Below are 21428 nucleotides of genomic sequence, written 5' to 3'. Positions count from 1 at the left end.
TGCATGTTTTTATTTTGTTCCAATTATCTGTTACCTAAACCCAGAATAGCGCAAAACATGTTCTGAAATAAATATCGAAAACAACAGTTTTTTTATAATATATCATTTCCATAATTTAAAACAATTTTGTAGGTAGATGTGCCGATGTGGTATTTAAATGCCCTTCCTTATAGCGATGGGTCATGGATTTTATTAAGAGCGGGAGCTACGGTATCAGCTCAATATTTTCCTACTGCTTAAAGAGTCAACTCAATTAAACAACAGCTTAATTGAACGGGAGCCTCATGGCTCAGAACTTATGAGCAATGAGAATACTACGCTCGTCCGATCCGGCTCCCTTCGATATGGCTCCCAGCTCCCACCATAAGCGTACGAATGGTTGTACGCCTCTTGGTACTGGATAAGTGATAAGATGCTTAGTAGTTAGTAGGTGTAGGTCCATATTAAAACCATTCAATAAACCTTTTACACTTGAACTACTTTATATGGCATACGTAAGATCTCATCTTGAATTTGCATCTGTCATTTGGAATCCACAATACCAAACTTATATTAACCGAATTGAAAATATTCAAACAAAATTCCTGAAACACCTGTCGTATCGTTTTGAAAATCATCAATGTAATCCTATTACTCTTTACAAACGAAGAAAAAAAAATTTCGTACTGTTTCTGTACAAAATTGTGAACTGCCTTATTGACTCCCCAGCCCTGTTAGAAAGGATTGCATTTCATTGTCCTGAACGCAATACCAGATCAAATACCTTATTTTATATACAACATTTCAAATCGAAATACGCACAAAACTCCTTGCTCGGGCGTATCTGCAAATCTTATAATGCCTTAAGCGATATTGACATTTTCCACTGTACCCTTAAATCGTTTAAAATCAAATTAACCTTACTATGCACCTAAGTTAAAAATATTACTTCTGTATTGTTTAGTATTCTCTTTTTAATCATTTTTCACACACACTATGTACTTTATTACTTTTAATTAATTTCTAGCTTTTATAAATACTATAAATGGAACTTAACTGGTTTAAATCATGTTCTATATTTTATGTTCAATTATTTTTTTGTAAAACTGTATGTTTCCTAAATACACGAAAAAAAAAAAAAAAAAAAAAAAAAAAATGTCCAAGTCCAGACGATACTTCTGTAACCATGTCTCACAACATTGCCCTATTGGGTAGAGATATAGTTCTCCTATATAGTGCTAGAGAGGTGTCGCATTGAAAATAATCATTCATTATTGAAAAATCAACCTACAGTTAAATTGGTGGTTTTTTAAGTTTTATGTTTCTTTATTCATAGAATTGTTTGTTACATGCATTGAGGATTTTTCGACCACCATGCTAGGCACATGCCCGTGTTATGGTAGTCGATAGTAGGATGTAGGGTAGTGGTAGATGGTAGGATCATATAAAGTCCTGCATTCAGAATTGAAATGTTGCTTAAAATGACAACAGTGGTTTTTAGTGACTAGACCTAAATAGCAAAACTTCTCAAAATTATCGATGCTTCTTATTTGCCATTTATTCCACTCCCCTCACAAAATGCTCACTTATCAGTTATCCCTTATCACTCATCACTAGTCACTTGTCACTAATTATTCACCATTTATCACTTCAGATTCAGCAGGATGTGCAACCATATCCACTGCATCCGACCTCGCTGTAACTACGTGCTGCACTCCTCAAGTCAACTATTCTCCCACAAGAGGAAGCACGAGAGAAAGGATCAGGAGTTAAACTACGGGTAAGTTTAATATACATATTTATGGTAATTGCAAATTTCAACAAAGACTTTAGTTTAATAAGTTACTTTTAATTTGTTTTTGGGGTATTATGCCGTGTTGCGCTACCTCCTTCTTTAGCCAGTGTTTCATACAGCATTGCAGTGTCCATCATCAGGGCAGATGTGTATTTTAAGGTTGTTGTGAAATGTGTGCTTATGTATGAAGATGTGATACCGTTTCTTTGTTTGAAGACTTATCTCTTCACGGGAATGAAAAGTGATGAACAAAGAAATAGGTGTGAGGACAATATATGACTTGGAAGTGAATCCTTGAAGAAATCGAGAACGCCCGAGGAAGACATGGCACGATCAAGTGAAACAAATAACTATCCCAAACCATTCATAAGTCTCCAAACAAAGCTATTTATTGATAAATTTTCAAAAAAATTTCTTTCTCTCTTAGAGAGTTGTTATTGTATATTTTGCAAGATTAGTCCTATACCGAGTAAATCATTTTGTCTTTCTTCCGATCAATTATTTTTATTTGTTTGTTGTACAGAATACCATCCGCCGTGATGCACAGCTCCATGTTCCAGCAGTCTCCGGAGGAACTGTCCATGAAAATGAAGCAGTCCTTATCCCCGAAGAGCGGCAGTCTCATGGGGGGGGACATGGACGACAACAACTCCATGGGGGGACTGTTCGGCCCTCCACCCCTAATTCCCCTGCAATCCCACCAGGATATGGGGGGAGATGTCTTGGAACATCAGCACAACTTGGTGAGATACGAAATTTCAATTATTTTATAACTAGTAGTTACTACCGACTTCGTCACGAATTTCTCAGCCTTATTTACTGATAATTAAGTGGATATCTCGAAACTACATAGCTCATGATGGAAATTACGTTTCGACCTACAAACAGGTACCTTCTTCCTGAATTTGCCTCTAGTTTAATATTTATTTAAAGTTACATGAATATTCACGTATACGAGCGGAACGATTTTCGGTTCATTTTCGGGGTTCGTTTCTTCGAATAGTTTTTTTATATAAGTCGGCTCGTATGAGGAACGAGTTATCAGCATTTGTTTTTCTTCCTTCGCATTATAATCCTAGCATCTTCAAGACCCGGATTAATAAATCCCTTCCTACAGCCTCTACCAACCGGGTGGCTCTATATTTCCCCTGTCTTTACATTGTCAAATAGGGGCGCTCTTGTGAGGTTCATATAGAAAAATATAAAACTTATTTCAAATCTCATAATAATTAATAATAACAAAACCCTCAATATCAATCTAATGTTCCTGCTGTTACGAAAACTGAAATTTTTCCAATGAACCAACTAACAAGAAGTGTGTATCATCGTTGCAGAACCAGTTGGTAGTGGAAGAAGTCTGTCGGAAGTATATCCACACCTTCAACGGAGGAGCTGATGAAGACGACAAATGCCAGAAGTGTTCCGCCTTCAACAAGCACTACCATTGCCTAGCAGAAGGATGCAATATGGCTCACAGGTTAGTCCAACTTCTTTTAGTATATTGAAGCTGGTTGATGTGGTTCGTTTTGAGGAAAATATGGTTATTTCTTTCTTCTTGCCAAAAACAAAATAACTCGATTTTTCACCTTCTTCTGTTACATTTTTCAAATAGTTTATAACTATGTAGTGATTAGTTAGGAAGTTAGATAATGTGGTTAAACACAGGTACGCCCCTCCCCGCCTGTAGATGGTCCAATGCTCTGTAGCTTGCACAGTGCGGGTATAAACTACTTTAGTACTTTAAAGTTTATGTTTAAACTTACAATTCAACATTACTTTCAATATCCCTTTCAGTAGACTCAGAAATAATTAATTGCTTTTCCTCAATCAACACTCCACAAATTATGGATATTAACCTCTCAGACAAAGACTTTTATCTACTATGTGTTCCTTTGAGAACTGTCAAAATGTGATAATTTTTGTGTTATTTACGAGTTTTGCTAAAAACTTTATAACTCACGTTTTGGGAAACGTAGCCTCATACTAAAAAATGTTTTGGAAAGATTATGAAATCAACTATCGCATTGTGTTGTAATACGTAAATATTTGCGTTTCTAAATATACATTTTATGAAAACGTCAAAAAAATGTAAAAATCGCTTACAATTATTTCAAAGCTTTGAAAAATTTACTTTTTTCTGAGTATCATAAAGAAATAATACTTTATATATTGAAGAAATATAATTAGAAACTATTAGTCACCTCAAAATATTAACCGTTCAAACTAAAATATTTTTAATAAATTATTTAGAAACGCAATAAATTATGAACGAACAAGATGACAGATTCAATCGGCTTAGATAATGCAACTCTAAGTTCCATAGATATTCTTGAATACAGACGCGTAGCGTTATTCATTATCGATACTCTGTTTTTTAAATCATGGCAATCCGTAAACTAGTGATGGAAATAAATCGATTTTTGTAAAATCTCGCGCGTTTACGTGAAAAGACGTTCTAATGTCTTGACCGCTATTATCATATTTACGTCTTTTGACGTTCTAATGTTCTGAGTGGTTAAGTAATATTTTGTATTGATGTGGCAGAAGTCGTGAACTCCATCAAAGTTCCTATCTGGACTTGACATTTTCTTTATTGTTTTTGCATCCTCTTTATGTCATATCTGTAATTTTTTAAATTATCCTAAATTGTAACATTTCTCCTTGTATTTCCTTTGTATAATATGTAATTCATAGTAATTTGGTATGGTCCGTCAATAAGTAAATAAATAACATAACCTCAATGTTTGAAGTTTATCTAACGCCGTCTTGTCTTGTTTTGTAGTTGTCACAGCACCATGGTGAAGCACTCGCTGGAACACGAGCACCAGTGCCAGGTGACGGAGGCGTACTTCCAGACCTTCGGGCGCTCCAGTCCGTGCAGTAGTTCGTCGTGCCATCACATCCGGGACCAGACACACTTCCACTGCACTTGGGTAAGTCCTTCCTCTCCTCTCTATCTAATACAAAATCTCACTACAAAATGTGTACAACCAACTCGCGTCTCATCACGTATGACACACTAAAGTGGTTTACAGAATACATCAAACTAACATTTTAATGAAAGACATACTCTATACATTACTACATAACACGGTCTCTCATCAGGGTACTATTTGTATTGAGATTACTTAAGTAGACCAGCATTAAAAGAAAACTGATGTGTTTACTCACAAACTAACTCTTTCATTTCTTTTTCCAGGAAAACTGTGGCTGCGTAATTCTCCCGTCCGAGGAGCAGCCCTTCCGCCGGTTGGAGCACCACCGCCAGCATGCCCTCTTGTCCCCCCTTTCCCCCACCATGGGCAGGCTAGCGCACGCTCTCGCCCCCAACCCGCTCTCTTCCCTCAACCCTAACCTACAAAACATCCCACAAAACGCACTTAACCTCATTCCCAACGCTTTCCAAAATCAAAACATTCCCCCGTCGATTCTGCAAAGTCTACCGCCGAGCTTACTTCAGAACTTACCGGCGAGCGTTTTACAGAGTCTTCCAGCTAACATTCTGCAGAATCTACCTGCCAGTGTTCTGCAGAGTCTTCCCGCTTCTGTTTTGCAGAATCTCAGTCCTAGTTTGCTGCAGAATTTGAACCCCAATCTGCTGCAGAGTCTGAATCCCGGTGGATCTATGAATCCCCAGGGACACATGGGTCCGGCCAGCTCTCTCGATGAGATGTTTAGTCGGAAGAGAGGAAGACCCCCAAAGAACCGTGTGGTGGAAGTATGGGCAGATCATGTAAGTGTATGTTTGTATTCGATATTCATTTTGGATTTTTTAAATTGTTATCTTATTGCTTTCCATCTTTTCTATTGGTCACATTAAACAATTGTTTTATTTTTAAAAATGACATCTGTTTAATATTTTCAAAGCTGTGGTCTTCGATTGAAATAAAAGTGTAAAAATAGCACTTCACCAGAACCAGTGCCATTTTTAAATTTTGATATTTGTCAAAGGTTAAACATTTAACGCCGATTATCAGTCTTTCAATTAAATTGTGATAAGCTCTCATGTTGTTATGCATGTAAATCAAAAGCTTAAATGCTGGTCATCAAATGTGATTGCGTTTGAAACACCTTAACTTGAGGTTAGGTCATAAAATTGATGTGTTAACATTAACAAATGCAATGAAAAACTATAATTAATAATTAATTTAATTGTTGTGTTTGCAGGCGACTCCACAAGCCATCTTCACTTCCTTCAAACTACCAAAGAGTAATCAAATGATGCCTCAGTCTCCTCTACCTCCCCCAGAAGAATTCTCTGTAAGTATCAGACTTCATAAATGTACTATTAATAATTCATTGTTTTTTATAACTTATTAATCTCCTGATAGAAAAATCGACAGTTCATTTAGATTCATCCCAGACAGAAGCAGAGTGTTTTTTTTATTTTTAAAACGGAGACGGTTTACACGTAGTTCCCGTGAGCACTTAGGCCATAGGCCCATTGTGCTATCTCCCATTTTACCTCAATCCTTTAACAGCAACCCAGTCCCTTTAATAAAGTTCACCAGGGTTGTTATTGGGTATGTGGCTATGTCTTCTGGTTCTACTGTATGTCTCCCCAGGTATCTGAGCCTAGTTCCCACCAGGGCAGGACATTGGCACCATAGGTGAATTGGAGTCTCTTCATCCTCTTCACATTTCCTGCATCTGTTGGTGTTTTCCACTCAACAACTGCATGTGTCTCCTGAGATGGCAGTGTCATGTTAGTAGTCCTACCAGTTCCCTCAGCGAGTTTCTGTCCATATCGAGTAGTTTCTTGGTTCGTCTAGGGTCTGGTCCTTTTATGAGTACTTTGGATTGTCTCATTCCAGGGGCCCTCTCCCATTCAAGCAGAGTAACTTGCAGAGACAAACAAACAGATTAGTTTTTATAATGTATTAATATTGTGTTTTTTTTTGTATTTCTAGAAGATAAAATTCCACCATTTCGATGTGTACACGACGCCCGACGCATGCGGTGCCCACCACCCTGCCTGTCAAATCCGTTCCTCCCGCGTCCACATGCACTGCTCTCACTGTGCCTTCACCTCAGAGGATCATCCCTCCCTCGAAACACACAGCCGAGAAACCCATTCTGTTAACCGCCTGCTCGAAGGATTCGATTACTATCAAAACTCTGACGAATGCAATGTTTCCAAGTGCGTACGATCTCAGACGCGAGCACACTTCCACTGCAGCGTTGGGCAGTGCACCGGCGTTATGACGCAGTATTCATCGCTCATCGGACACAAGCATAAGAGTCCCGAAGCAGAGATGGACGTTGAAACAGTGGTGAAGAAAGAAGAAGTAAGGGATTACTCTATGAAAGGAAGGGAGGCAGCTTTGGATGGGTTCCACGGAGGGAGTCTTGTGGTTAAGAGTGAGATTGATGCGGATGCCAGTGTATCAGGTGAATATTTCTTATTATTGTGATTTTTTTTTAATCCATTCTGATAAATAACTACTTAATAATTACAGTGTCGCATCTTGTTTGTATTTCTACTTTTCTGCTATATATAAATAAGTAATGTGCCTTCAGTTTTATAATCTAAAGTTACAATTCAGCAACATAAATTTTACTAGTAAACTTATCTTTAGCTTCAAAATGCCTACATAACCTCGAATCATCTATATTACTTATCCTGAATATAACCTGAACTGTTAATTTATTTATTCTATTAATATCCCAGCTAATAAAATTACAACATCCAATACATACAACACAATGTCTATTTCAATAATCGTTTAAATACAACATTCTAGTACAAATTAATTCTAGCTTCAATATTCTAGTTTAACCTGAAATTATCTACAATATCACAGAATCAACTGATATTTACAATATTTCAATATAACCTAATTTACATTATTGCAACTTAACCGATGCTTCTGTTGCTGAGAGCTCTATTGTAACCTCTCTTACTGACTAGTGAGACACTTATGAGAAAGAGGGAGAGGTTACCGCAGAGCCATCAGCGTATACTATGTTTACAATATCTCAACATAACCTTACATTATTTTCAATATTCCAACACAACCTAACTTTGGCCATCTGTTGCAGTAGTGAAAGCAGCGGGCACATTCTACCCTTCGTCCCACGAGCGCTCTAGCATATCACCTTCATCCTCTCGGGGTCCCGGCTTGTGCCAGCTGTGTCTGGCGCGGCCTCTTGAGAACCAGGGGGTCTGCACACACCTCCCCGTACAACAGTTTGAGGGGTCTATGGGACTGGCGGCCACCAAGGTAAGAATTTTAATCAAATTAATTAAAAACAGGCAGATAGGATGAATCACATTCATACATTATCTCATGCATAGGTACTTTTCTGTTATTCCGATGATGAATGCTTCATTTCTTATGTTTTGTTACATGCGAGTTTAGTTAAAATCACATAATTAAACTACTTCAACACATTTGAATATTCATTAGCTAAGTGAGGTTATGTTATTGTCAAAATTTTCCACACATACATTACTAATATAAAGAATTGTCTGAGATGTATTTTGAGGGGAAGAACAATATACATATTACCAAAAATCGATTTTAAAAGATTTAAAAAATCCTCGGCTTCAATTGAGCTGCGAAATACCAAAATAATACGAAAATTCAAAACATACCTAACATATCTGTTTACCTTCTGACTCAATAATGTTTTTCTAATATGTAGTATCTGTTCTTCCAGGAAACATTAGAGCGGGAATATCCTGAGATCTCCATTCTGCCGTCCACTGCTTCGTCTACGCCATCCCCATCTGCTCAGAGGCAGAGTCAGGGAACTCAGAGCTCGCCACTTAATCAGGTAAAGAACCGAACGCCATTATTAACTGTCCCCGTAACAATAAATACGTTCTTCCTTAATTGTTAGTTCCTTCTATCGCATTACATTACGCATTACACACTATTTGAAACTTTTCAAACGCTCTTTTAAGCGGTCACGTTACGTAGTACAAACTTGAATGTTATATTAATATTATTTGATTCCCCAGACCCCATCACGCGCCCAGCAGCAGGCTGAGGGCCCTATGCGCCAGGCAGTGCACAGTCTCTTGCTGCAGCAGTACCTGGCACAGGCGGTGGGTAAACCCCCTTCGCTGGACCATATCAAGTACCATGGCATGCCGCCTATGGGGCACAAGCAACAGCTGCCATTCATGAGGTAATTATATCCTTCACTACTTTCTGTTACCCTGATACACAATTTATTATTTTTTTATTTAACCTTCCCATTGCCTTTCTCCAGGCATAATTTTAAGTAGAGAGAGACCTTACAGTTTTGGGGATCTATTAATCTCTTATTCGTCAGCGTTTCCTTAAGGATACTACAGGGTTTTCCAATACGAGGTGTTATTTTGAATAGCCCGCTATTTCGGTAAATGTTACTTTTGAAGCTGTCATTTTTTGACATTTGACAAGTAAAAACTACGCCATTAATAAAAATGGAATGATACACGCTTCAACAATGCATTGAAATTATTAAAATTCACTTGAGTGAATCAAATGCAAATCATCTTGAGTGATGAGGTCCATTTCCACCTCGGTGGCTTCGTCAACAAGCAAAATTGTCGCATCTGGGGCTCGGTAAATCCAAGAGTTATTGTTGAAAAGCTTCTCTATCCTCAACGTGTGACTGTTTGGTTCGGTTTATGGTCTGGCGGAGTTATTGGACCTTACTTTTTCGAAAATGAGGCTGGAGCAACAGTTACGGTGAATGGATTGCGCTATCGAGAGATGATTAATGATTTTTTATGACCGGAATTGGATGATATTGATCTGGACAACGTTTACTTTCAACAAGACGGCGCTACGCGCCACACAAGCAACGAAACCATTGATCTTTTACGATTGAATATCAAAATAACATCTCTTATTGGAAAACCCTATACTAAAAAATCAATTTTTTTGATTTTATTAAGTAAATAATTAATCAATTTACAGAGTATAATCAACAATGTTAACTAAAATAATTCATACAATTAGTTTTTAGTGCTTTTGATTTTTTAATTTTCCTCTTCTATAGAAGATAGTGCTTATGTCATTAATAATATTCTCCGAATTCGTAGAAATGTTTTTTTAAACGCTTCCACTGACACGGACGTTTAAGAGTTTAAATACGAATGGTGACATAATTAATTTTGCAATCATTCCAAAATGTTCATTATTTAATTAATTAAATTTGACTAACTCAAAATTCAATCTCTATTTTTTTGTTTATTTTGCTTCCTAGTTAATCTTAAATCATTTAATACTTAATTATTTTACATTTACCTATTGATATTTCTCTCCTCAGATCGCCGTTTCCCCTATACCCCGGTATGATGTACCCTCCAGAGCTCCTGATGGAACAATCTGGCCTGATGGGGTCACCTCAGTCCATGGCTTCTTCGTCGGCAATAAAAAATGAAAAGGATGCTGATCTTATTAATAAGAGGTATGAATAACTTAAATTTCATCAATAACAAATATAATTTTATGGTAAATCAATTAGGTACTGGATGTTTCTTAATGAAATCTGATATTATCTGTGTTAGATTTTAAAGTTAGTCACAGAAGAAGGATATAACCTCAAAATGTACGTGGGCTTGGCCTATTTCACAATATCACATGCCGTACAATCCCATGCAGTCATCGCAGACGAGTAAGATAATATATATTACCTGTGGGCATGTACTTCATTAAAACAATGACATCTCAAGTCATGTGTAATCAACTCTGAAGTCTTGTACTTCATTAAACTAATGAGTTATGAAGTTATATATTTCGTTAACCTTTACAACTCTACCTTTTCAAAATAAAATATTCCATTTCACAGCGGGTTTTGACTCAGTGTTTTAGTGAAACTTCATTAATCACATATACAATATTCTCTAATGAGGATAGCCGCAGATGGATCAAATACTATTTTCTTATTTTTTTTTAAAAGAAAGACAAACATTCCCTTGTTACGGATAACATGACAATATTTGAAAATCTCCTACTACCACCACACTAAGCGGAAAATGTTGGTTGTGTTGTGATGGAGGACTTAGCCAGCCGATAGCGTAGGGAGTGTGGCGAACCCATCGCTCAGGGAGTGGAAACACGACCTGCAATAGCCATCCCAAGCTAAGGTGTGAGATACCGTGCTCAGGGCTGAATGACACTGGGGAACAGTGTCACGAACGGTTCCTCCGAGACACAAGGTCGCATCTCGGAGTATACAGACCTTACCCCAGCATTCGGGGCTCTGCTGGGGTGGACCTTTTATTTCCCTAGATACTCGTGGGACCAAATATGGACTGTAAAAACAAAAACCAAAACAACACTGACGAGGGACCTTTAAGGAACCTAGGGGGAGTGGAAGGAGGAGTTGAGGCCGCCTCGGTGGACTCATCCCTCTTGGGGCCTTTGAGGAACCAAGAGGAAGTGGAGAGGAGAGATGGGACCACCCTGGTGGACTCTTCCCTTGAGGGGCCCTCTGGGAACCATAAAGAAGGACCTCCGACGGACGCAACACGGCGGGATCCCCCAGGGGATCCAGACGTGGAAATGCAGGGACCATCAGGGGACCTGGAAAATAACTTCTTTAAGAACCCCCGACTCCAACTGGGGCCCTCGGGGAACCAGCGGAGAGGGGGGGACTTAAAGAAGAGACTCACTCCAACAACCACCGCTGAGGAAGACAAGGTAAAGTCCCTGTCAGACGATGTGAAAAAAATTCACATCAGTAAGAAACTCAGTGGGGCTGCGAGGAGAAAACTCAAAAGAGAGAAGCAGGGGCGGCAGGAAGGAAACCGGGAACAACCAGGGACTGTAAAAGTCCGCTGGGGACAACCAGGGACCTCGAAGGCCGGAACCAGGCAAGGCAAACCAGGGACAGACCGGAAGCTAACGGGGACCGCAGAAGGTAACCGGGAGCAACCTGGAACGCCCGGGGAAAAGAAGGCTGGGAAGAGGAGAAGAACCTCACCAAAACCTAAACCCTTGGGGCTTTCACCGGGAAATTCCAGGAAAAAGCCCCGAGGAATTCTCACCTCTGCTACCTATGCGGAAGCCGCTGGAAATAAAATTCGAGTGGCTGTTGTACATAGGAACAGAGAGGAAGAATTTACAAAAGAGCAGGAGGCCCTCGTGAGTGAGGCGGCCGCGGATCTGATTTTGAGCATCCCAAAGGGGCAGTTCAAACCCAGATTCGACGAATGCTTCACTCAGAGGGGCGTCCTGAAAATGACCTGCTCCGACAAGGAGTCAGAGACATGGCTGAGGGAGATGGTGCCGACCATACGGAAATGGCAGGGCTGCGACCTGGAGGTGGTGGGGTTGCAGGAACTGCCAAAGTACGTAAAGGTTATGGCAGTAATCCCCGAAAATGGAGCAGTAAGCACCGAGAGGTTGCTACAACTGCTGGAGAACCAGACTCCCCGGCTACACACAAAAAAATGGATCGTCCACGACTCGATCAGGGATAAGAACATGTATCGCCTGATCATGAGTGTGGACGAGGAAAGTGTGAAGGTGCTGAGGGAGATGGGGATGACGGCGCATGTCGGGATAAGGAAGGCCACTTTCACGGTGCGCTCTCCTAACACCGAGGAGCGTAAATAGGAGGAATGACTTAAGGATTAGGCAGTAATGGCTAAAAACTTACAGTTCATTCAAATAAACTTGCACCGCAGTCCGGCAGCGACTGCAGTGCTTAGCAGTAGAGTCACTCGGGACAGTGTGGACGTCGCGCTGATCCAAGAACCCTGGACTTATAGGGGGAAGGTCAGAGGACTAAACATGAACCAAGGTCTAATCTATTATAACGAGTCGGGGGACAGACCCAGGGCCTGTATTCTCATCAGAGGGATACCTGGCACACTGCTACCCGAACACTGCAGTAGGGACTTAGTGGCTGTGAAGCTACAGGTCACGCTGGACCAAAGAAGCAGGGAAGTAGTTGTGGCATCAGCATACATGCCCTATGACTCTGTGGAACCACCACCCTCAAGGGAAATAACGAGACTCGTCCAAGACTGCAGGGAGAAGGGTAGGGAACTGATACTCGGAGCAGATGCTAACTCGCACCACACTGTGTGGGGGAGTACGGACATCAACAAACGAGGACAGGACCTCCTGGAATACCTGATGACAGTGAACCTTGAGATTCTTAATAGAGGTAGGGAACCCACCTTCGTTATAAGTAACAGACAGGAGGTGATAGACCTGACCCTAGGAACATTAAGAGTCTCAGGATGGAGAGTATCGGACGAACCATCCCTGTCGGACCACCGACACATAGAATTTAAACTAGAGGGAGAAACAAGCAAAACGGGGACCGATACATATAGGAACCCAAAAGCAACTGACTGGACTAGATACTCGGAGGAACTAAATATAGGAATGACAAGATTCCCAGCTAAATACGGCTGCCCCGAAGAAATTGAGGACGCAGTAGAAGTACTGAGGGACTCAATGATAAGGGCATACGAAAATAGCTGCCCTCTGAAGACAAGTACCAGGGACAAAACACCGTGGTGGAGCAGAAGACTGCAGGAGCTACGGAAAATAGTAAGGCAAGCTTTCAACAAGGCCAAAAAGTCAGGAAACTGGGATGCCCACAAGCAATACCAGAAAGAGTACAAGGTGGCAATCCAGAAAGCCAAAACATGCTCCTGGGAGAAATACTGTGGGGAGGTGGAAACCATCCCACAGACTGCAAGAATCCAAAAAATTCTTGCAAAAGACCCAGGGGCAGCAAAAGGCCCATTCAAAAAAGCTGATGGAGGATATACCAACAGTTGGGAGGAGGAGTTGGAGGTACTGCTGGGGAAACATTTTCCCGGCTACAAAAAGTTAGAAGCAGATGATACCGGTCCACCACCAGCCCGAGTTACACGGGAAGGTAAGGACTGGGACACTGCGGCTAAAATAGTTACTCCCTCCAGAGTTAAATGGGCAATCAGAGGGTTTGACCCTTTTAAAAGCGCAGGAGAGGATGGAATCTTTCCGGCACTTCTACAGAGGGGCCTAGATACAATCCTACTTCCGGTGACGAAGATCCTGAGGGCATGCTGTGCCCTCGGATACATCCCCATACCATGGCGGAAGACAAGGGTAGTGTTCATACCCAAACCGGGGAGAGCTGACTACGACCAACCAGGTGCATTCCGCCCAATTAGCCTCACCTCATTTCTTCTGAAGACAATGGAGAGGCTAATGGACAGGCACATAAGGGACGGGGCACTGAAAGAGAAGCCCCTCCACGAGTTACAGTTTGCTTACCAAGCAGGTAAGTCAGTCGACGCGGCACTGCACAGGTTGGTGTACAAACTGGAGCAGGCACAAGCGACTGGGGAACTGGCGGTAGGGCTATTCCTGGATATAGAGGGAGCATTTAACTGCACCACTATTAAATCCATTGATGAAGCGGCAGAAAGACATGGACTCGACAAAACCACCAGAAGGTGGCTGAGGAACATGCTCTCAGGCCGGATACTTACGGTGACAAGGGGTGAGGTAAGCATCAAAGTGCTGGTGACACGAGGGTGTCCACAGGGAGGGGTCTTATCACCCTTGCTGTGGAGCCTGGTGGTGGACAACCTCATCCGGAAACTCAACAACAGGGGCCTATATACGCAAGGGTATGCGGATGACATTGCAACCATAATAAGGTGTTGGGATGCAGACACAACCCGAGGCCTTATACAGTCAACACTGGCAACAGTGGAAGAATGGTGTGAAGAAACAGGACTGTCAGTCAACCCAGACAAGACAGAACTAGTAATCTTTACGCGTAAAAGGAAACTAGAAGGATGGAGCAATCCAACCTTCTATGGAAAGGAATTAGAACCCTCTGACACGGTTAAGTACCTCGGAGTCATCATAGATGCCAAACTGAGCTGGAAAAACCAGGTGGAAACTGTAGGCAGAAAGGCCTGTGCTCTGATGTGGGCAACTAGGCGAATCTGCGGCAGAACGTGGGGTCTCAAACCTAAAATGATGCAATGGCTTTACACAGCCGTTGTAAAACCAAGGATCATGCACGCAGCCCTGGTCTGGTGGAGGAGAACAACACTGAAAACAGTGATGGTCACACTCAATCACATACAGGGACTTGCATGCAGAAGCATCACAGGAGCCATGAGAACCACTCCAATACTAGCCATGGGAGTGCTGCTGAACCTACCCCCACTAAACATAGAAATAGAGGGGGCGGCGATGGCGGCAGCCTACAGGTTACATTGCAATGGCCAATGGAGAGGAGAGTTGCCCAGAAACAGTCACACGGAGATAGGAATAAGACTGAGGGCAATTAGTCCGACGGCTGGGATGAAGCAGGACGGCAAACAAGCCGAATACTTCTTCGGACAGCTGTTTAAAGTGACGTACCCCACAAGGGAGGAATGGGACACGGTCCCAGGTCCAAACTCCAAACAGGAACTAATCTGGTTCACAGACGGGTCCAAGATGGAGGAAGGAACAGGGGCCGGGGTCTGTCTACAGGGATCTAAGAGGGAACTCAGTATACCTCTAGGAATGCACTGCACTGTGTTTCAAGCTGAGATGAAAGCCATCTTAGTCTGCGCACAGGAGAATATGAGTATCGGGTACAGAAATAAGAACATAAACATATGTTCTGATAGCCAGGCGGCCTTAATGGCACTGGAAAGTAACCGATGCGACTCCAGACTGGTGATGGAATGCAGGACTATCCTAATAGAACTGGCGACCATCAATAAAGTAACCCTGCTCTGGGTACCAGGACATAAAGGTATTGAGGGCAACGAGCGGGCTGATGAACTAGCAAGGAAAGGGGCGAAAGCACCACTTGTGGGATCTGAGCCGGCCGTAGGAGTAGCAGCTTGCCACACCAAACTACATATCAAGAGGTGGGTCAAATCCCAACACTGGAAGGAATGGAAGAAGGCACCCGGAATGAGGCAATCTAAAGTACTCATAAACGGACCGGACCCTAACCGAACCAGGCAACTACTCGATATGGACAGAAACTCACTGAGGGAACTGGTAGAACTATTAACGGGACACTGCCATCTCAGGAGACACATGCAACTGTTGGGAGTGGAAAACACCAACATCTGTAGGAAATGTGAAGAGGAGGAAGAGACTCCAATTCACCTATGGTGCCAATGCCCCGCTCTGCTGGGAATAAGGCTCAGATACCTGGGAAGACACAGTGTGGAACCAGAAGACATCGCCACATATCCAATGACAGCCCTGGTGAACTTCATAAAAGGGACCGGGTTACTGGCAAGGGAATGAGGTAAAATGGGAGATAGTACAATGGGCCTATGGCCTAAGTGCTCGCGGGGAACGTAAGTAAACCGCCTCCGACTATAAAAAAAAAAAAAAAAAAAAAAATAGCCAGCCGAGGAATTGAACACACTACGCCTGGCTGGTACCCAAACGCGATGTCAACTCAGCCACCGACCGATAAAGTTAAAACTATGAATTGTAATGAACCAAATCATTATGTACCATTAAATCTATTTGCTAATAATATTGTGACACTTCCAGAGTCCACCAAGTTCGGAGTACCACCAACATGCGCATGCTGAAGGACGAACCAATCCCCGAAGGCTACCTGAGATTCCGTTTCAACGAAGATTGCGCCTATCAACATTGTGGCTACAGGTAAATACATATTTATATTTATTATTCCTTATTCTTGCTGCTGTCCTGGTAGGATTACATATATTTACATTTATTATTCCTCTTATTCTTGCTGCTGTCCTGGTAGGATAACATATATTTATGTTTATTATTACGTATTCTTGCTGGTATCCTGGTAGGATAACATACATTTATCTTTTATAATGGAATGGAAGTCCTACCGAAACATCTGTTTGCCTTTCATCGGGGACCAAGAAACTCTTTAAGAATTAATAATTGTGTTTATTCATGAATTAATATTTCAACAAAAAAATTATTTATCGCTCGACCTCAAAAGTACAACACTTGTTTAGGTGTTTTATTTCAGAGCATTTCGCTTTTTTTGTTTATTAATTGATGTATTTGACTTAAAGGGAACACCAGACGCATTTCCACTGCACGCGTCGCGACTGCGGCTACTCGTTCTGCGACAAGACACGCTTTGTGCAGCACACGGCGCGCCACGAGCGTCTGGACACGCTCATGGGCGGGGACTTCCAGCAGTATAGAGCTAACGTCTTCTGCGGCCGACAAGACTGCGCTCATGCCAGCAATTTCGGTAAGTGACCATTGCAACATCATAACTAGCATTGATGAAAGCTTCAACAATCTTGACATCATGTCAATTAAACTAAAAAAATACTCCTTTACATTCATAAATACAAAACAAAAGAAATAACAACTAACACATATATTAAAAACAGTAGATCTCAAGGTCAAAAACATATCCAACTAGCAACTACGAATACAACATTTGTACAAAAAGCTTATTATGCTATGATACAAAAAATCACACTCACATTCCAAAATCAAAGAATATTATAACATTTTAAACTCAAATAAAAAGCTAGATACAAAACTTACAGAGATCAGAAATAGAAATCATACTGACACTAAATGGAGACCAAAACATAAACCACTCAACCGCAATTACAAAAACTTCAAACAAAATAACTTAATTTCACTGGTTGGAATTTTTCAGAGAAATTCAATGTAGCGTTGTCATCAAATGGCCCATCAATGTTATTATATTTTTTGATATTTGAAAGGTCCCTGTTAAACATCTATTCCAGGTCCATTTCAGCGTTTAAATAAAATTGTGATCGGCAGAAAAGCTCAACAATCATGTTGTTATGCTCGTTAGCTGGAAACATTTTGATAGGAAGCAAAATAAATTCTAACTCAATAACACGTAACCCAACCTAACCTACCCTTACTCAATCTAACATAACCTAACTTATTGGTATTTCTGTGTAGGTGCCAGCCAGAACAAGGCATCTCACTTTCACTGCCTGAAGTGTGAGTTCGTCTGCACTGACACCAACAAGGTGGTGGCCCACCGTCGTCAGCACCAGAAGATGGACTCTATCCAGGCTGCCGGCTTTGACAAATTTCCTCCCAGCAAAGGTAACTATCTCATCATATAACTTACTGGCTTGTTTGTATATTTCTCTACTGTAATTCCGAACGCTGATAATTATGTGCACACCTCTAATAAAAAGACAATTTCGAAGCAGCGCTCAACATAGTTTTTGATACACGGAAAAAAAACAGACCACGAAAATACAAATTTTATAGTTTTGCGCTGTCTTTTACTTCAAAAAGAGCCTTTGAAAAAATAGAAAGTTAAAATTTTTAAATCATTTGTCTTTTGCTTTATTGTCTTTTTTGTCTTTACGCCTTAATTTACTCAATGAATGCCTCCAAGAAAGGAAACAGATAACTAATAATAGTTGAAAGCTCAATATCTGATCCAATCAAAAAATATTTAGGTGCTCCTCAAGGTTCTGTATTGGGTCCAATTTTATTTAAAATTTACATAATTTTTTTTATCTATTAGGCGATGGACATGTTGTTAATGCAGGCATTGTCATTGTCATAAGACCAGTCGTAAGGTTAATATTGCATTTGATTTTAATTTCTGACTTATGTTCTTTACAGCTTGCGGTTTCGATCCCCAGTGCATCCACTCTAAGAAACAGACTCACTACCACTGCCTCCAGTGCGGATTTGCTGTCCTTGGACTCTCTCAGATGACGTCTCACAAGTACAGACATCAAGAGAACTCTCATGGAGGTGCAGGAACCAGCGGCACTTAGAAAATTCTGCCCAATGTTGGCAGAGAAAAATAATCTCGCAGAAAAATACTGAAAATCGATTAAATTGAAGATCAGAGATAGAAATAATTGGAGACAGCACAAGAAAAAAACCAATTAAAATTTGAAGATGGTGGTTTTAATATTATTGTACATTAAAATTGTGAAGTACATATTGTAAATCATATCAAAAAATACTCTTCCAAGCAATATGAGTTTAAATTTGCTTTTTTTTATTCTAAAAGCTATTATAAAAAGATTTGAAATAATATTTTACGTATATTTAATATCCACCGAATAGCGTGAAAGAATTTTTAAATTATTTTTGTACATTTTTTAAATTTCTAAAATTGTTTTTTATAAAGAGAAATAATATTTTTCTTTAAATTTGGGCACAAACGCAGTAGAGAAAAAGCATTTTGAAATTTTTGTAGGACAAATTCAAACTATTAGTGACTTTTATGAATTTATTGTAAAATAGTACCTCCATGTATTTTATAATATTTATTTTATTTAAAATAAATAAATGAACAGGGAAAAATATTCATAGATTAGTTTGTAATAAATAAGAGTTTTAACAACAAAGACAATTATTATTAAGCAATAAATAAATTATTCGACCAAGTGTTCTTCTAAATCATTTACTTCGAGCGAATTGTAAAAAAAATTAACTTTGCACAGTAGTTACAAATAAATTTTTTTTGATAAAATAAGTCATGTAAATAAGTAATATTAACTTTTATTAGTTTAACATTTTATGAAAATGTCTCTTTTAGCATTGTTTTAAAATTGTAAATAATTTTTATTAAATTGTACATATAAATTAGAAATTTTCTTCATAAAATTTTGTTTTAAATAATTTTTAAAAAATTCAGAATTATTCGGTTATCTTTATTGTGAGTGTGAACTATTGTAAATATTTTAAAATAAGCGTACGTATCTGTTTGAATGATTAAAATAAAATAAAATAATAGTTATTAATACCACATAATGTTAATTAATTATTGTGAACCTTATAGTGCCTACTTAAGTGTTAAAAAATGTTGCCGTTTCGGAAAAAATTCAGCCTTAAACACCCAATTAGACTTGGTTTTTGGTACTATTTTCCCGAAGCTCAAATTAATTTAAATGTAATGATAAATATTTTGCACTGTAATTTAAATTTGCGTGTCATAAGATTTGAGTAAGTTTTATTTTCTGCATTTTAAGAATAGATTTAGAACTTTTTGTTTTTATGCATGTTTTAATTTATTTAAACGATTCAAAAACGTGGCCATATTTAATTTTTTCAATACTTTAAGACGTAAAATAGTCAATAACATTTCTACAAAATTCTAAAATAAATCAAAGCCATGACAACTAAGTATACGAACAAAATTCATAAATTAATTATTCTGGAAGTGGTTTTAGCTTAGGTTTATTTTGTATTACTTAAGTATTAAATTTAGTATTAAATATTTCAATCGTACTAATTATTTGTAAGTATTTTTGAGGCTCTGCGATGTCCTTTATTGGACTTAAAATTTTATTTTATTTATCAATTTAAATACCTCCTTAAGCAGTCATTTTCAAATATAATTCTTGTATGTGTTTCTAACCTGACATATTATTACATAAAATTGAAAGAAAAAAACATTTCTGTTAGTCAATTATAATTGATTCTATCAATTTAGTACTCATTTCTAGTACAAATATAAAAAAGTGTTTTTTTTTATATGTAGAGATTTTATAAAAATCCTAACATTAATGATATGGATAAAAATACACACTTTTGCAATTTATTTTTATTATTATTTAATTTGTTTGTTGGAAGCATGTTTATATAAAGTTTTAAATAGTTTTAATTTTTGTAATGAAATGCTGTATATATATATTAAAAATTATGACACATTACTGAATAAAATATTTTCAAACAAATAAAAATAAAAGAAATTGATCAATTTAGCCGCTCTAATAATCAAAAATTGAAATCTCCTTCCAAATAAAAATAAGCCACTGATACTTAGGATGGGTTGTTTCAGAAAATTTGAACAATTCATCAAATTTCTAAGTTTATTTTCAAGTTATTTCAAGGTTTTATTCAAGTTCTGTTATTATTTTAATTTTGTGAAACAACTGGCTAATAATAATATAATAACATAATTTGAATATAACCTTCACAGAGCTTGAAATTCAACTTTAAAAAATTGATGAATTGTTCAAATTCTCTGAAACTACCCATTCTAAGACCCATTTGTTTTTGCAGAAATCCATGTGTGACAAAGTCATCAAATAGCCATTCAGTGCGTATTGTTTTTTTGACAGTTAAAAAATCCATTTAAGCTTTTGAACAAATTGTGATCAGCAGAAGAAAATAACTATCATGTTGTTACTTATAAACTTATTACGATTTTGGGACCTTTCAAATGTCAAAAAACAAAATTGCGCTGAATATTCATTTGATGACAGTGTTACATTTGAATTTCAGTGAAACAACTGGGCCTATTTGCAGAGAAACATAAAAAATGTTTAAACCTAGAATTTTACATTATATAAACTTCAATTTCGTTTTTTTAAATGATCCATTAATGACTAATTAGTATTTAGACATTTTTAAAGTGTGAAAAAATCAATTTAAGCGGTGTTTATTAATTTTATAAAAATTGTAATTTTAATAAAACATAATAATATATGAAATGATTACAGTAAGCCTTCATGTATGTGCCTACACGAATGATTATCTAAAAGTAATAAAAAAAATACATATTTAAATGGGTGTGGAGATAACTCTATTTTGTCAAAGATATAAATTTGCAAAAAGAAAATATTTGATATTTGTAAAATTTTTATAGAAATCTATGATGTAGTTGTATAATACATACTCCTTTTAAGCAGAAATAATTTTTTAATACCTTTACGTTATTTGTTGGAAAATAATATATTTGTTTTATATTATACAAACAAAAC

General features: G+C 38.5%; 1 protein-coding gene across 2 annotated transcripts in view; it reads left to right on the top strand.

The window, feature by feature from the left end:
* LOC149409757 (zinc finger protein castor homolog 1-like) overlaps positions 1 to 19017 on the top strand; it is a 141544-nt gene extending 122527 nt beyond the window's left edge. The window contains exons 13-27 of one of the 2 annotated variants that reach the window (XM_089649124.1): positions 1634 to 1759; positions 2298 to 2517; positions 3109 to 3251; positions 4557 to 4707; positions 4974 to 5507; positions 5942 to 6034; positions 6685 to 7165; positions 7817 to 7998; positions 8438 to 8554; positions 8742 to 8911; positions 10043 to 10183; positions 16252 to 16368; positions 16761 to 16945; positions 17644 to 17793; positions 18328 to 19017. In XM_089649124.1, coding sequence (XP_089505250.1) covers positions 1634 to 1759; positions 2298 to 2517; positions 3109 to 3251; positions 4557 to 4707; positions 4974 to 5507; positions 5942 to 6034; positions 6685 to 7165; positions 7817 to 7998; positions 8438 to 8554; positions 8742 to 8911; positions 10043 to 10183; positions 16252 to 16368; positions 16761 to 16945; positions 17644 to 17793; positions 18328 to 18485 — 2968 coding nt within the window. In that variant the 3' untranslated portion in view covers positions 18486 to 19017. Of the gene's footprint in view, positions 1 to 1633; positions 1760 to 2297; positions 2518 to 3108; positions 3252 to 4556; positions 4708 to 4973; positions 5514 to 5941; positions 6035 to 6684; positions 7166 to 7816; positions 7999 to 8437; positions 8555 to 8741; positions 8912 to 10042; positions 10184 to 16251; positions 16369 to 16760; positions 16946 to 17643; positions 17794 to 18327 lie in introns of both variants that reach the window. The other variant, XM_089649123.1, reaches the window with a different exon arrangement.
* The last annotated feature ends 2411 nt before the right edge of the window (positions 19018 to 21428 follow it).

Source organism: Hesperophylax consimilis, chromosome 29 (genome assembly GCF_061612785.1).
Source record: "Hesperophylax consimilis isolate HC1 chromosome 29, BYU_Hcon_1.0, whole genome shotgun sequence".
NCBI classification, from domain to species: Eukaryota; Metazoa; Arthropoda; class Insecta; order Trichoptera; family Limnephilidae; genus Hesperophylax; species Hesperophylax consimilis.
This window is presented reverse-complemented; position numbering and strand designations above follow the sequence as displayed.